The sequence below is a fragment of the Dipodomys merriami genome, unplaced genomic scaffold (assembly GCF_024711535.1).
Source record: "Dipodomys merriami isolate MVZ:Mamm:240054 unplaced genomic scaffold, mDipMer1.0.p SCAF_16, whole genome shotgun sequence".
Taxonomy (NCBI): Eukaryota; Metazoa; Chordata; class Mammalia; order Rodentia; family Heteromyidae; genus Dipodomys; species Dipodomys merriami.
In genome coordinates, this window is record NW_027202937.1 from 31,434,232 (window position 1) to 31,451,764 (window position 17,533).

Genomic DNA, 17,533 nt, shown 5'->3' on the forward strand with positions numbered 1-17,533 from the left:
GCTTCAGCTGTGGCTACAGCATGGAATTTTATACAAAAATAATAAAGTGAATCAAGCCTGTTTTTTTTTAAAGAATCCAGAACAAGACATATTGTATGTAAAAGAAAAGATGCAACATCCATGAATTTATCAAAGACACTATGTGAACAAGGAAACTGGAAACTGAAATGACAAGACATGCTGAAGTAAGGCCAACCAAGAATCAATCCAGTCAAAATCCAGCCAAAATAGTCTTCAAAATTGGAAGCAGAAGTGTGGCTCAGGTAGTAGAAAAATAGCATTGAGAAAAAAAAAAATCTAAGCACAGGTCCTGAGCTCATATCCTAGTCCTGCCCCCAATAAATAAAGTCTAGTTAAACCCTAGTCTGCCAGTAACTGCAGAGCTGTCCAAGTGGCTGATAGTGTGAGTAACTTCTAAGGCAGAAGTTGAGGGAGGCAGTATCTGCAGGGGTCCAGATACCACTGCAGATGCAGTTCTAGTTCGTGAACACTGTCTGAACCACAGGCTGCACTGTCCTTGCCACACCCTTCCTGACAGCAGCTTGACCTTGACTGCAGCTTTGATGATAATCAGATTTGTCCTACAAACCTAGTCTTGCCCCATCCCATAATTAAAGACACTAGCCCAGAGATCTTCACTTGCTCATATGTGGAAGAAGGAGAGAAGGACCAGACAGCCATTCCACACTGCCAGAATTTAGGTGTCTTGGGGATTATGACACTGTGTCAATTCCCTCTTTAGGCCTCTTTGCCTCCACATTTCATAAGACCTGTTATGCACACCAAGACTCAGATGTACCTTTTCACTTGGCCACCCTAAGAGTCTTAGGAAAGTGTGTTTGTTGGCTAAAGCATGAGCTGGAATGTGCCAGCTCAGTGATGCCACTCAAGATGATTCATGGATGACCTAGAAGGTTGGCTAAACCAGTTAGTCCCTCTGCTTGCAGTTTCTCACCCCAGTTGTCTTTTGTCCCATCCTCACCAGGTAATCCTTGGCAAGCTAAATGTCAAGTACCTACTAGATTGGTTTGTTGACATGCTAGCCCCTAAAGTAATTGTCTTAGGAGGTGGTACCTTGAGAGGTGACGAGGACACAGAATGGAGCCCTAACAGAGGAGATTTGTGCCTTTATAATAGGGAACTCTGAAAGCTACTTCATCCTTTCTCTGCCAATAAGGGCAGCAGTTTGCAACCTGGAAGGAAGAGTATCCCTACTAGAACTTATCATGTTGGCATCTTGACCTCAGACTTCCAGCCTCCAGAAGTAAGAAGTAAGTTTTGTTATTCACAAGCCATCCAGCATATGGTTCTTTGTTATAATACTTCTGGTGGACAAAAGGATATAGGTAAGTGTCCCTTATCCAATATACTTAGGACCAGAAGTATTTGGGATGTCAAATTCTCTCAGAATAGTTGCATAGACATTAGTGCTATATCTTGGGATGGGATCTAAGTCTGCCCATGAAATTTGTTTTTTTTTTAAAAATAGAACATTAAAAAATACTATACACAAAATTTCATAAACAAAGTAATTTTGTGTGTGAAACAGCTTCATGATGTGGACTTTTTTACTTATTGGCCTGATATGGACATATCATAAATTTTAGTTAGATTTAGATGGGATTTGGGGACTTTTTTTTTGTCAGTCGTGGGGCTTGAACTCTAGGCCTAGGTGCTGTCCCTGTGCTCTTCAGCTCAAGGCTAGTGCTCTACCACTTGAGCCACAGTGCCACTTCCAGCTTTTTCTGTTTATGTGGTGCTGAGGAATTGGACCCAGGGGCTTCATGCATGCGAGACAAGCACACTACCGCTGAACCTCCTTCCCAGCCCCAGGATTTGGGGACTTTTTAATGAAGGATTTTTTTAAAGTAATCTGTATCAGATTACTATCCTGTTTACAAGCTGAACTTTCTTCTAATTGATTATTGCTTTGACCCAGATAGAGTGATGGCCAATGTATTGCAGTGAGGGCCCGGGGTGAGTAGGACAAGGGAAAGAACTGAAGATCCAGATGGATGGTGGGTGGAGGGTGACGCAGACACCCAGTGCACTTGGGGAGGCTGAAGGACGGGTGTCTTTCTGCTACAAAATTGAAATTTATTTCAGGCATCAGAATCACAAAATCAATGCAAGATCCAAATGTCAAAAGTAGATTTACTACTGTCCCTTTCCATCTTCGACCCCAGCCCAACAATAGCTTCATGGAAATCTACAAGTTTTGCTGCAAAGCCAGTGATTTAAAATATTATATTGTGTTCTATTGTGTGTGTGTGTGTCTGTGTGTGTGTGTGTGTGTGTGTGTGTGTGTGCTGGTCCACTTGAGCTACAGCTCTACTTCCAGCTTTTTTTTTTTTGAGTACTTTATTAAAGATAATAGTCTCACAAACTTTCCTGCCCCGGTGGCTTTGAGCCACAATCCTCTGATCTTAGCCTCCTGAGTAGCTAGGATACATACTTGAGCCACCAGCACCTGCCTGTTGTTTCTATTTTATGGACAGGAAAAATGCCATTGTTTGGGGGTTGCTAGTGGTAGTGGTGGTGGTGGTGATGGTATATGTGTGTTATATTTTTTGGATGGGCGATATGATTTTAAGACAAGAACCAGAAAACCAAATGTGATGTTAAACCTTCTCTTATAAAAGAAAACACAATTTTAGCAATTCAGGGACATAAAAGTGTAATGGTTACAAACACTGTGGAGCTAAGAAAGGCGAATCATGCCAAGTCCAAGGTGAAACAGGACAGCACTCGTTTTAGAAGCAGCAAAGAGCTTGCATTTAGTTTTTAACTCATTACATCCAAAGTCAAGAGATTTCCAGGGTGGAGCTGATCTAAGCTTCCCAGCACACTTTGTGTCTAAAGGAGGTTAGTTCTTGGTAGACACTGGCTATACCACCCCTGGCCCCTTCTCTTGTCTCCCTGGCATTGTCCTCAGCTTTCCTTGATGCTATCCCAACAGCTGGGCTGTACAGTGTTACATACCACAGATGACTCACATTCACGCCCGGACATTTTCCATTCCTCAGCAGTCTGCAACCCAGCCCTTCTCCAGCTGCCATGCAGCCAGAGCTCAGGCGTTGGAAGCAGGTCAAGTCCATGGGCATCTCAGATGGGAAAACCTGCAGACCAGAATTCCTACCTCATGACGTGGCACTTGGACAACAATACAGTGCAGCACAATTTTGCTGATGGGAAATGATGGAGGCATTGTCCACACTTGGGAAATGAAGGTTAGTAGAGAAAGAAACAAGATGAGAGATCAGTGGGGGCACTGAGGGTTCCTCCCACTGATAGGGATGTAAGGTAGACATTTTGAATGAGAGTTAAAGCCTGGAGCCTGGTCAGCTGGGAGTCAGGAAGCCAAGATTGGGAAAACAGATGAGGATTAGGCAGAGCCTGATAGAAGGTAAGTTGCCCATTTTCCGAGGGTATGAAACACTCCCACTAAGGGCTGTAGAGGTGGCTCAGAAGTTGAATAAGTGCTTAAGCAAACACAAGTCCCTGGGTTCAATTCTTAGCACCAAAAATATAAACAAAATCTTGCCATGTTAGGGCACTTGCCCTTGTACTGTGCTGAGTGGGAGATTTAAGAAGTACCAGGGTCAAGTTTTCATTTCTGATCATAACTCTGGCTGAAGCACACTGGCCACTTTGTAGATGCTTAGCAAGTGTCTGCTGAATGGGTAGTCAGCAAAGACAGAAAAAAAATCATCTTTAATAGGTTTAATGGCTGGCTGTAACATGTGGAGCTTATACAACTCTGGGGCAGGTGGGAGGGGGAATTTGGCACAGATGTTACTGCCCTAGGAAGCTTTGCCTCATGCTTAATAGTCTATTGAGTGACATGAGGGGGAAGGATTCACAGAATTAAGCTATACAGACAACATGCTACTTCTCACAAAATTGTGAGTGGCAGCCACTGGAACTTGCTGGATAAAATACAGGACTTCCGGCCCCACCTCAGCCCCACAATCATAATTTGCATTTATGAGTTCCCTAGGTGATGAATGGGCAGTTGAGATTTTGATGAGCTGGGTGCAGACTCTTGCTCATGAGTCATCGGGAGAACTGGGGACAAGTGAGAAGGCCGGGAGCCCCAGAAACCCATATTTTCTCAGTCTCTTCTGTTGAGACAAAAAAAAAAATAAGTAGTCACCTACTAATATAAACCTTTGGATTTCTTCCAAAGCCCCAACAATTTCATATAGTGCAGCCCAGTTCTTTGGTGAGTCCCAGAATGTGGCTTAGCTCACTCTTATACACAGCTACCAGGCAGCATTGTCATTTCCTGATCTCCGACCTGAGTATTGATCATAGCTCCTGAGGTGGGACTAGCGGGAAGCTTCTTTGTCAAAACACTTGCTTAGGAGGTGAGAATTCTTCTTTACCACCTTGATCATTTACTGCCAAGTGCCAATGGCTTACACCTGTAATCCTAGCTACTCAAGAGGCTGAGATCTGAGGATCATAGTTTGAAACCAGCTGGGGCAATAGCCTGTGAAGTCTTACCTTCAAGTAACCACCAAAAAAATCAGAAGTGGAGCTGTGATTTAATGGTAGAGCACTAACTTTGAGCAAAAAAGCTCAGAGACAGAGTCTGGGCTCTGAGTTCAAGCCCCAGATCCATCACCAGAAATAAAAATTAAAAAAAATCATTGTTGAGTATATGAGCTAAAAGCTAAACGAACCAATCAAAGGAGCTCCAGACTCTGAGAGCAGTTTTAAAATGAGTTAAGTATCCTGTAATCTCAGCACTCAGGAGGATGCAGCAGAAAGATCTTAAATTCAAGGCCAGCTAGGGTTATAAAGCAAGACTTTGGCCTTAAAAAAAGAAAAACTTAAGAAATTTAGAATGTGTAGAGTGTGCTATAGCTGTGCCACTGTGGGGAGATGTGTTTCAAAGGCTTACACTGAGTCCCATGACCTCTACCACATTTATTCAGTCCTGAAATCAAGCCAGGTGACTGGGACAGAACTGAAGAATAGAACAATCATGGGCAAGCACAGGCAGGCACTTTGCTTGAGGGAAATCTGACAGAATTAAAAAAGGAAGCTTCAGTGGGTGATGAGCACCTGACCAGGATGTGGAAACCTCCAGAACACAGAGCTATAATTTGGTTCTATAGTTTGGTCTTCAGGTCTTCAGCTTGGCATCATTAGGAAATGATGGAACCTTTAGAAGGTGAAGCCTAGTGGAGGAACTTAGATCACTGAGGGTCCTTGAATGAAATTTTGGGACCCTAGTCCCTCTTTGTCCTTTTTTGTTTCTTCCTGGCCAACATGAGTGAGCAGCCCCCTGCCCCTATGCACTCCCTCCATGATGGCATGCCCTGCCACAGACCCAAAGCAGCAGGGCCATGACCATGGACTGAAACCTCCGAAACCATGAACCAAAATAAACGTTTCTTTTTTAAGTTGATGATCTCATGTATTTTGTCACAGTGACAGAAAGCTGACTAACACACAGAGGCACTTGACAGAGCTGTTCAGATGCCCAAAGCTAAATACTGGATGTCCCAATGTGGAAGTCCTATCATTACCTTGGCCCTGGGACAGCCTGAGGAAGAAAAACAAAACTCTTTTGGCAGTCTGAGTCGAGAGGTCAAAGTTTATGCCTAGGAGTGAGAGAAAGAAGCAAGCCTAAATCCAGAGGGCCAACGATTCTACTCCAGAACTATTGTAGTCTGACATCTGAGTCTCTGTTTATCCTCCAGGTAGACGGGGTTGAAGAAGGAAGAAACAGAAGAGGAGCTCTGGGATCTGGATCTGGTGCTGCCATGGCACACTTTGGACAGTTGAGTTAGGACAAGAACCCTTATGGCTTAAAAGTCTTTTGCTTTTCACTTTAGAATACCTAACTTCTTCAGGGAAATTTCTAACCTCTTCTGGGACTATCTAACAAAGGAATTTTCCCCATTCAAATAGGGAATTGAGGATATGAGTGAATTCCTAGAGGCCAGGGTCAGTGGTGACCCCATAGGACTTGCTTGAAGGCCCTGGGCAATAGCTAAGGAAGCTGGATAAGGTGGAAAGAGAACCCAAAAGGGTAGGGGCAGGTAGCTGGGAGTTTCTACTGGATTCTTCCCCTGCCTCTTACTCATTACCTTCAGGCCGTCCTTACCCTTAACATGGTCCCCCTTGGGTGGCCCTTTCTGAGGCTGATTTAAAGGAAAGCTGTTACCTCTCACTCCTCTCTCTCTCAACTACTGGTCACAGGGCTACTTCAGAGCCTCTGGACTGTCCACAGCCCCACTGGCATGCATTGAGAAAACATTGCATGATCCAAAGAGAGTCACATATTTTGTCTCTTTTGAAATTTCTCATTTAGCCCTAGAATGAATGAATACAGTATTCAACACTCAAAAAAAATCCTGATGAATCGAATTAAATCCCACACATTGGTGCTGTGTAATGAAGGTCTGCCCACAAAGATTGCTGTGGGGGAAAGCTAGACAGAGGACAGCCTGCCTTTTGCCTATGCCAGTTGCACATACCAGCCTTTTGGCCTTTTATGCAGACAAAGGGTCTTGATGATGTGCGAGGCCAACCCAGGAGCCAGATTGCAAACTACCCAGGGGATGGAATGGTAAAGAGTTGGGGATGGATGTCACAGGTTAAGAATGCAGGAAAGCTCCAAGCGGGCTGTTCTTTCAGCAGAACGGAAAGCTATAATCATGTGTCATTCTCAAGGAGGAGGAGATGGGATCTGCATCAAGCTACAGACACTGTCTGCCTCCCAGAGACGTGCCAAAATTGCTAAGAGATGAGCAAAACACATGAAAGAAAAAGGAGACGGAACTCAGTTGTAAAGCAACTTAGCATGCACGAGTCTGATCTCCAGCATCATAAAAAAAAATGAAGGTCAAGCTAATGAGGATGAGAAGCCTGAAGCTCTATAAAGGAGACAGCCCTAATTATCTGGCTTCATTTTTACAATAACATATCCTGGCCATTTTCAGAGTAAGTATTGTAAGTCCATCCTGCTACAAGAGCCTGCATCTGGTGAGTATGAATGCCTTGCTTAGGGATGTGAATGTTGCCTCCTCTGGAAAGTTTACCCTGACTGCAAACCATCAGGAGTGAGCCTCTACCGTCTTTGGGTTACCACAGCATCTGCACAGTATTTGCTTCAACCTGATTGTACTTAACTATGCTTAGGTTTGTCTCCTGTCTGGCTTGAAAACTCCTTGAAGGCTGGAGTAGCTAACCAGCAATATTTGTCAAAGTGGGCAATGAAATAGAAATATGCAGGATGGAAGTAGAAGATACAAGAGTTGGCAATGGCTTGTTCTAGAACACATGAAGTCTATACCAATGGGGCCATTGCTTTGAACCTCCCTTTGCCTGTCTCTTCTTTCCTCCTGCTCTTCCCAAGTAGACTGGGGAAAAAATGCTCTAAACATTCAAACTAAACAATCAACATTCTCTTTCAGACCAAGGATTTCACTGACAGAAAAAATTCTGGAAGTAGATTCTACAATAAGTAAGTAAGTGTGGCAAAGGAAAGAGAAGATCTAGGAAAAATGAGGGAGGAAGCATCAAAGCCAATCTTGACAGGTGATCAAAATAGACGAATAAGTAAATAAATCATATTTTGAAGGCAACAGAAGGGGAAACTATAGGCCATACAGTTCTTAAAGTATGAAGGCCATTCTCTTTCTCTTAAAGTTATAGGAAAACCCACTTCAGTTAAAAATGAGTAGCCAGGGCCAGAGTGTGACTTAGTGATAGAACACCTGCCTATACCTGTCACCATGATGTGAGAGGCTTTAGATTTCATCTCTGGTTGAAAAGAAGTCAATTTGATTTCATTAAAAAAACAAACAATAACTGAACACCATTAGCTTTTGCCTGTACTCCTAGCTATTCAAGAGGCTGAGAGTTGTGAATCACAATTCAAAGACAGCCAGCCCAGGCAGATAAATCCAAGAAACTTTTATCTCCAAGTAACCAAGCACAAAGCCAGACATGGAGGTGTGGCTTAAGGGGTAAAGTGCTAGATTTGAGTGAAAATGCCCAGAATTCAAGTCCTAGTGCTGGCATAAAATAAAATAAAAACAAAACAAAAATGAAACAGAAAAGGTTCATGATCAAATCCATTCAGTAGTCACATAATACCATATGAATTTGCAAGAAAAATTAGAACAATATCTATAGAGATGATTTTTTTAAAAGTCAAGACACAGTAGGACCAAACATGAAAATCACAACCTAAAATACCAAAATATTTTTTTATTCAAGGAAAGGAGAGCAGATAGAAAAAAAAAGTTAGAAACACTCTGGAGTTAGATTCTTTGAAAAAATCTGTGAGAAATGCCAAGTTACTCAGGAAAGAAGTAAAAATAATGAAAACAATCCTAAGTAAAGTCTAAACTGAAAAGTACTGAAAAGCAAATTAACTTCCATTACTTCAATAAAAGAATTAGTATATGGAATGAAAATTTTTTCCAATCAAAATGAAATAAAGAGAAGATTTCTACCTTCTGCCAAGATGGGGACATAAAATATATCTTCTGAAGCCAGATTCCAGTGGCTCATATCTGTAATCTTGGCTACTTAGGAGGCTGAGATCAGAAGATCTTTGTTTGAAGCCTTCACTCACACACACACACACACACACACACACACACACACACACACACACACACACACACTGCAGTTAATTTAGAGCTTTAAAATTTTCATTCTCCACAGAATATTGACTTTGTAGCAATCAATATAGTTTGACATATACCATGAAAATGTAACTCTCCCTCTATGTCAGTTCAGCACAAATACAGGGATATAACTGATACAATGAAGCCAAACTGACCTGTGTTCTTTTAAGTGGTGATATGCTGTGATATGTGAATTAGATCCTAGTTTTTAAAACTATGAAGAGAAATAGACTGCAGCAAAATAAGTGTCTCAGGCATGTGCTGGCTAGGATGCCTGAAGAGAAAGTTGAAGTGAAAAGAGAGGATAGAGGCTGTGGGGAGGGAGGAAGATAAAAAACTAAGATGTTTCTGAATGAAAGGCTTGATTCAGAGGCACATTTAGAAATTCGAGACCTTTCTTACACATTGGAAAGCAACTGGCATTGTGGGAGCTGTGCAGCAGCTTTGAGCTAGTGTACCAGTCACACCTTGACGACCATGGGGCTGTAAGAGGCAGCAGTCCAGTTTCCCCTAGCTTTCTACCCATTTTGATCATAACAAACCCTAACAGACTATTCCTCTGGTAACCACAATTGCATTAACACATGTGTGCGTGGAATTTTAGAGCTAGGAAATTCATCATCATCCTTCAAACAGCAACCCCACTAGGGACAATCCATCCAACAGCATTGAGTGTGGACCAAGACACGTGCTTAGATTCTCCCTGAAAGCCAGGAAATTCAGCTTTCCTTTTTTCACAGTCCTGGGGCTCAGAGCCCAAGCTATGCAGGTGGAGAGAAAGGAGTAGTGGTCTACGGATGGAACAGTGCAGAAAGGGCTCTGGGATCTTAGTAGATGTCTCTGACTCTGCTTCGTTACACAACCACAAGGGTAACCAGTGCAGACCTTTGAAATTTCCTTTTTGTTCAAATTGCATTTAATCTTTTTGTTGTTTTTGTTGGTCCTGTGGCTTGAACTCTGGGCCTGGGTGCTGTCCCTGAGCTTTTGTGTTCAAGGCTAGAGCTCTACCACTTTGAGACACAGCTCTGCTTCCAGTTTTCTGATAGTTAAATGGAGGTAAGAGTCTCACCAACTTTCCTGTCCTGACTCACTTCAAACCACAATCCTCAGATCTCAGCTTCCTGAGTAGCTAGGATGACAGGTGTGAGCCACCAGCAGCCAGCTCCTTTATGTTCAAATCGCATTAAATTTAACATACTTCTAGTGTTGAAGTGGGAAATATAACAGTCTTAGATTATTTCCCAGGCTCGTGGAAAGGTACGATCAAGGTGGAGCACAATGAGAGTAGTTCCTTCTCATCCATCCATTCTTAGGATGAGAAGGAACTCAAGGTGATTCTAACACCCTTTCCTACCACAGCCTCTTAATCCTGCTGTGGGTCTTATACTTTGGGTGGCATATTTATTCCAGAAGTGAATATCCTCCTCCAGACACATCAGAGAGGAAGAAAACATTCTGGGGAGATGAAAGTCCTGAAAACACCATCACCACCTCCCCTCCATTACTACCACTAGTACCAGCATCTCTACCATTACCATCACTACTATCACAACATCATTCCCACCAACACCCATCTACCATCATCCTCAGGACCACCTCCACCCTCACTATCACCACTCTAACCTCTTCAAATCACCATGACCACGTATCTACCACCAAATCCCATTACAAATGGTAACCTAATAAAATGAACCATTTCCTATCTACTATCTTCTCCTGGGTGCCAGTGACTCATGCCTGTAATTACGGGCTATTCAGGAGGCTGACATCTGAAGTTTGAAGCCAGCCATGGAAGAAAAAATTGTGAGACTCTTCTCTCCAGTTAACCAGCAAAAAGCTGGAAATGGAGGTGTGGCTCAAATGGTAAAGCTAGGGGAAATAGCTAAAGAAAAATGACCTGGATTGAAATTTAAGCCCCAGTACACAGAAGCACTCGTGCACCTGCGCGCGCGCACTTGCGCGCGCGCACACACACACACACACACACACACACACACACACACACACACACACACACACACACACACACACACACAAAGCTATTCCAATCTAGTATCTCCTAATCCAGGTGTGTCCGAATATTTTCACTTTTTGAGCTGATTTGCTAAGATGCACTAAAGTTGATATTAGATCCCAGAGTATTTGCTTGAATGGCCATTGGGCACCCATTGTTTCAGTCATGCCACAAAAGCTCTGTAGGCATGGATGTGCCAACAAGCTAGCCATCTGGCTGGCTGGTCTCTGCCTGCCCTTTCCTCACAGCATGTCAACAGGAGCATGGCGGGCATCCTTTTCTTCCAGAGTTACTGATGATGGGCCTGACAGGTTATAGTGAATGCATGGGCAAGGGCAGGACCAGGGGGCATTTGGTTCAGGGCATTTAAAACCAATGTTAACATCTCAATGAGGAAGCTTTACTCCAGCTCAGCTAGAATGACACCTGCCAGTTTGCTGTTAAATATAGACAACTGAAGCTTCACCCTCAGTCAAGTTTTCCTGATACATAATACTTGCAAACCGAGCTGCTGCTCCTGTCTATTTATGGGAGCCTTGTGGTAGAGGTCCCATGAATGAAATTGCTCACACCTCTCTTTGGAACTGTTTTAAAATTCACTTTAGCTCCTTTTAAAATAAATTCCTTTATACTCATTCTTTCTTTTTTGAACATTTAAGTAGTAGAAGTATGCAGGTCAGATTTAAAGTCATTATTTTTCCTAATTTTGATTTTTTTTAAAAGGTAGAGCAAAAAAGCATAAAAACTAGTTTTTTTTTTGTTTGTTTGTTCTAATACTTGGGCTTGAATTCAGGGCCTTGATATCTTGCTTGTTTGTTTGTTGTTGTTTTTTCTCAAGGCTGGTGCTCTACCACTGAAGCTTTACCTCTGATCCTAGATTTTTTTTGCTGGTTATTTGGAGATAATAGTCTCTCCAATTTGTCTTCCCCAGTTAGCTTCCAGCCACAATGTTCAGATCTCAGCCTCCTGAGTAGTAACCTTGTTTTCTTGATTGTCTTCCTTTCTATAGGAGTATATGTTAATTTTATTCATTTATGACTTATACCCTCCTTCCCTAAATGAGAAACTGACCAGGTTAAAGTGGAATATAGCACCATTTTGGCAAAGTATAGCTTATCCTAGAGGATAGATGAAAATCCATGGGGGTCACTGAGATTCTATAGGTTCTTTGGTGGTTAAACTCAAGTTTGGAGTTAGGCTTGTGTTCAAATTCCATATCCTAAGTCCCAGGTTTTCATAGTAAGAATGCCAGAAGCAAAGAAATTAGGGCTTGCTGCTTAAGATAACATTCTCCATCATACCTCTCCTCCCCCTCAATGCATATTTCCATATAAAGTCAAATGATTAACTTAAGCACAAAAGCTTATACTATGATTGTCAGAAGTTTTAATTAAAAATTAGTCTAACTATAAATCTGTGCCTGTCCCAAAATCAGATGAGAGTTTTCTATGCCTGTTGACACAAAATTCTATTTATAGGAATCTATAGGAGAGCAACTCTCATAAGCACAATGACATATGGATAGGAATATTTATTGTACCACCATAAGAAACAAGCATACCCAACATAAATGTCCATGGTAGGGAACTGGCTGAATAAGATTCTGCATGGCTGCTATGCATCCTTGTGGAGGGGGCCTGTCTCTTTCTTTAGCATATGCAGTTGCACTGGGGAGGCAGTTCAGTGGTAGAGCACAGGATACAGAACAGTGTGTGTGTGTGTGTGTGTGTGTGTGTGTGTGTGTGTGTGTGTGTGTGTGTGAAGAAAAATGTGGAATTTCATACAAAGATGTGAAAGTATAAGGAATATTTCTGCAAAGGTATAAAAGATAATATTGACAGTAATGTTGCCCTCCAGGGAGAAAAGCTTGTATATTAAATTTTATAGGAGGAAGAAAATGAGCCTCCCACCCTCCTTTAGAATGTGCTGTGTGTACTTGGTCAGTATTCTTCTTTTTAGTTGTAATAAAGGCATGGTAATATTTCTAAATAAAAGCAACAGTATGCTTTCAAATAGGCATTCTTTCAACTAATAAGATACATATTTAAAGGCATTGAGAATTCATGTTACTCTCTCCTATTAATATGCCAAGGCTGTTCTTGGTTACTCATCCTTTCCCAGTTTTAAAGGATGAGATCAATTAACGTTAAGTGTTCAGAAAGTTGCATTTGAATCAAGAATAAAGAGTTCAACAAAGAAAAAAGGAAGAGAAAGAAAGAGGACACCATCAGGACACAAATGTTTATGTGGTTTTAGCCATTACAACAGGAGCTCAGAAATATCTCAAATGTTACATCTATGTCATCAATATTACAAAAGAAAAAAAAAGTGACAGGCAACAGTGAAGAGCACCAGAGACCCAGCGCACACAGCTAAGGTAGACCATGCTTCCTTCCTTCAACTGCCAAGGTATTTTCACAGGTAAGCCCCCCACCCCCTCGCTTTTCTCATCAGCTTTACCTAAACTGCTTCAAGTCGTGAATTTAAGCCTCATCTTCACCCTCCTCCTCCTCAAACTCCCCCTGTTCATCAGCAGTGGCGTCCTGGTACTGCTGGTACTCGGACACCAGGTCATTCATGTTGCTCTCAGCCTCAGTGAACTCCATCTCGTCCATGCCCTCACCGGTGTACCAGTGCAGGAAGGCCTTGCGCCGGAACATGGCCGTGAACTGCTCGGAGATGCGCTTGAACAGCTCTTGGATGGCCGTGCTGTTGCCAATGAAGGTGGCCGACATCTTGAGGCCACGCGGGGGGATGTCACACACAGCCGTCTTCACGTTGTTGGGGATCCACTCCACGAAGTAGCTGCTGTTCTTGTTCTGCACATTGAGCATCTGCTCGTCCACCTCCTTCATGGACATGCGGCCTCGGAAGATGGCAGCCACCGTCAGGTAGCGGCCGTGGCGGGGGTCGCATGCAGCCATCATGTTCTTGGAGTCGAACATCTGCTGGGTGAGCTCGGGCACTGTGAGGGCCCGGTACTGCTGGCTGCCCCGGCTGGTCAGGGGGGCAAAGCCTGGCATGAAGAAGTGCAGGCGGGGGAAGGGCACCATGTTCACGGCCAGCTTGCGCAGGTCTGCGTTCAGCTGGCCTGGGAAGCGCAGGCAGGTGGTGACCCCACTCATGGTGGCTGACACCAGGTGGTTGAGGTCTCCATAGGTGGGCGTGGTCAGCTTCAGGGTGCGGAAGCAGATGTCATACAGCGCCTCGTTGTCGATGCAGTAGGTCTCATCTGTGTTTTCTACCAGCTGGTGGACAGATAGTGTGGCATTGTAGGGCTCCACCACAGTGTCTGACACCTTGGGGGAGGGCATGACGCTGAAGGTGTTCATGATGCGGTCTGGGTACTCTTCTCTGATCTTGCTGATGAGCAGGGTGCCCATGCCTGACCCGGTGCCACCTCCCAGAGAGTGGGTCAGCTGGAAGCCCTGGAGACAGTCACAGCTTTCTGACTCTTTCCTCACCACATCGAGGACAGAGTCGACCAGCTCGGCTCCCTCTGTGTAGTGGCCCTTGGCCCAGTTATTGCCGGCCCCGCTCTGGCCTGCCAGGGGGAAAGAGATGAAGTCAGTGGAGCCTGTAGTAAATTCCTTATTTGAAATCTCTTAATATGGATCAATGAGCCTGTGCTCTAATATTATTTCAATTTTTCACCAAATGGTGAGCCATTAAAGTATTGGATTATACCTGTAATTATAAATAAGGAAGCCTAGGCTTTTGTAGACAAGGACTAGTACCCCTGGCAATTATTAGAAACTGAAAGGCAAAAGGTCAATTATCAAGACTATACTAAAACTGGATAGCTGCATGTTCCTCCTGCTCTTTCCCTGGCAGCCCCACTGCCCCACCCTGAGACGCCCAGTGTAAAACATTCCCCTTATGCCATCAGCCACACCAGGCACTCACCAAACACGAAGTTGTCTGGCCTGAAGATCTGACCAAAAGGTCCGGACCTGACTGAGTCCATCGTGCCTGGCTCCAGGTCCACCAGGATGGCCCGAGGTACATATTTGTTTCCTGCAGGGAACAAAAGCTGTCTTCAGCTTGCAGTCAGAGAGCTCAGTGGAGAAACGCTTGGTATCCGCCCTCCTTGCGGGCAGTGATGTTAGCTTCAGAACAAAGGAGAACCCACCATAGGCTTTTGCGGGGCTTGGTTGGCACAGGAGAGCACACCTCAGTAAAAGACTATCCTAAATTGTCTCCTGTACATTCTTCTGGGACCACAACAAGGAGAAGCCCGTACAAAACTGAAGCGGGGGCGGGGGGGGGTGTTTAAAGGTAATTACCAGTAGCTTCATTGTAGTACACATTGATTCTCTCCAGCTGCAAATCACTGTCGCCATGGTAACTGCCAGTGGGGTCGATGCCATGCTCATCACTGATGACCTCCCAAAACTGAGACAGAGAAAGATTGTATTTAGCTAGACACCGCCTCCCCGGAGACGCCACCATTCACAAAGAAAAGCTCCCACTTGGTTCTGAGGTGCAGCATCTTAGGAGCTTTAAAGGGCAGGCGAACAGAGAACGCCTGAGGGCTAGGATTCTGCAGGGTCAGAAAGTTGAAACTGGGCGTTTCCCAGGAGAGCAGCTGCTCCCCGCAGGGGGTAGGGGTAGTGAGGCGAGTCGAAAAGCCCCGTCCGGGAGTCAGTCCCCGGGTGGCGGAGCAAGCGCCCTGGGACTCCAGCCACCCGTGAGGAGGGGGCGGTGGGAGGCTACGGATGAGGAGCGGTTTTAGATTCAAAGCACGTCCTGCCACCGCCAGACAATCGGTCTCCTCCCCTCCCCCGCCTCCAGCGGGTCCAAGCGAATAAAATCAATTCTCCTCGCGTCCCAGCCCCCGCCAAAGATCGGCGCGCACGGCCTCGAGGACACGCCCAGACACTTCTCAGGCACATGTGCCCGTCTCAGTGGCGAAGTGGCACAAAAGGAAAACCAAGAACAATCGAGATCGAAAAAGCGAGTTCTCGTAAAAATGAAGCTCTTCCCCCCACCCCCATGTCTCCCCCAAAATCGCCTCCCAGACCACACCCCTCTAGGTTGCACAAAGCGGCCAGCAAGGTCTGCACTTGGTGCCCACCTCGTCCTACCCTGGACCGCACTGCGCCCAGAGACCCCCCCACGGGGCGCTCAGCTGGGGTCCCTTCTGCGCCCGCCCCCCCTTCCCCGCGGCGCGCCCACCTTGGCGCCGATCTGGTTGCCACACTGGCCCGCCTGGATGTGCACTATCTCGCGCATGGTGCCTGGTTAGTTTCTTCCCGTCTCGGGTGTGTGCCTGTGGTTCTCTCGGTCCTCCCCTTCCACACCCACGGCTGGGCCACCGGGATCGCGCTCGGAAACTGACGGGCTGAGAGCGTCCGCCCAGCGGGCTCCGCGTTTTATGTAAGGAGGGTGGGGGCGGACCTGGCAGGCCGCGCCCCCAGCCCGAGCCCCCCAGTCCCCGTCGAGCTGGCTCTCTCCAGGCCGGGCTGACGTAATGCTCAGAGCCCTGGGGACCGTCCTGGGGGCTGGACTTCGGACCTGTGGCCAATCAGCACGGGTGTGAAGACGGGGGGTGGGGGCGCCTGCGAGTAGGGTGGGGGCGTGAGCTTTGTCTGGGTCTTCAATGAGGGGTGAAGCTGAGAGGGGTGTGGTGGATGAGAGTGAAGTAGCGGAGGAGGGCCGCAGGGTGGCCGAGTGCCGCGCCGGAGGAGAGCTGGCATGAGACTGGAGGTGGGGGGAGGGGCGGGGAGAAGGGGAGAAGCGGGGGGGGGGGCTGTAGCAGGTGGAGAGGCCTTCAGGTATTCCGGGTGCCGGCCAGCGGGAGGATTGAGGTGACCTGGGCTGATCCGCTGGTGTTGATTGCGGCATCTCTGTTGGCACAGGCAGAGTTCACCAAACCAACCACACCTGGTGAGATTAGATCCCTGTCCCCATCCCTGAAGGCCCAAGACTGGACGGGGGGACCCATGCCTCTGTCAAGTGGAGCCTTCGGGGAAGACAGATGACCCCAGAAAGCAGCCGTGTGTAATCTGGAAGTAGGGAGTTCAAGGGCCACGCCTCTGGACACCCGCGGCTCCAGAGCTTTAGTGCGCGGCCCTCGACAGCACGGGCTGTTCTCGCCTTTGTGTCCGTCGAGGGCTGCTGGGTCCTTCTCTGCGGCCATTGCATCCAAGGGTGGGGCGATCCCCTCAAGCGCTGCCCGTTCCCCTCCTAGAGTCCACAGCGCCAGGCTAGTGCCCATGACCCCGTCACTCTGCAGCTTAGCCTTTGTTCCTTGTGAGTAATGGTGGAGTGGGTGTGGCTTGCTGCGCGGCGTGGACTGTCCTGCGCGCAGAATAAGGGTGGGGTCCTGGGGGCGGGCCCGTTCGTGGAACAAAGGGCTCTCAAAAGCGTGGAGGGAGATTTAGCAACGGAATATTTAAAAATAACTCTCCAGGTGCTCTCTTTCCCAGGGATCTGTTGTCAAGTAAGGGGGTGGGCTCCAAGGGCAGTCATCTTCTGAGAACATTATCTAGCGTTTGGGGGGGGCAGGAGGTCCAGGCTTGGCGCTGCGGACGGTGGGGGGTGGGTAGGGGACACGCCTAAAAACTGCAGCACTGCGAAGGGGAGGCCACCCTGGACCAGGGCGCGCTCATAGGAGCGCGTGCGCAGGCTCGAAGCACCTATCGATCAGAATTCTCTTAAGTTTTAGAGGGAGAAGCTGATCTCTCTCTCTCTCTCTCTCTCTCTCTCTCTCTCTCTCTCTCTCTCTCTCTGTGTGTGTCTGCGTGCGTGCGTGTGGGTGGGTGGGTGTGAGTGTGTGTGTGTCTGCGTGCGTGCGTGTGGGTGGGTGTGAGCGCGCGCACTATCAACCTGCTTGCCGTGGAGGGAGGGAGGTAAAAGG

At 46.3% G+C, this 17,533-nt stretch overlaps 1 protein-coding gene across 1 annotated transcript; it reads right to left on the bottom strand.

The window, feature by feature from the left end:
• Positions 1 to 12,187: 12,187 nt before the first annotated feature.
• LOC138828473 (tubulin beta-2B chain) lies at positions 12,188 to 16,027 on the bottom strand. The gene is made up of 4 exons (XM_070024644.1): positions 15,850 to 16,027; positions 14,958 to 15,066; positions 14,578 to 14,688; positions 12,188 to 14,215 (listed from the first exon to the last, which is right to left on the bottom strand). Exons 1-4 carry the CDS (start codon positions 15,904 to 15,906, stop codon positions 13,155 to 13,157), a joined length of 1,338 nt encoding a protein of 445 aa, XP_069880745.1. The 5' UTR covers positions 15,907 to 16,027; the 3' UTR covers positions 12,188 to 13,154.
• Between the last annotated feature and the right edge of the window lie 1,506 nt (positions 16,028 to 17,533).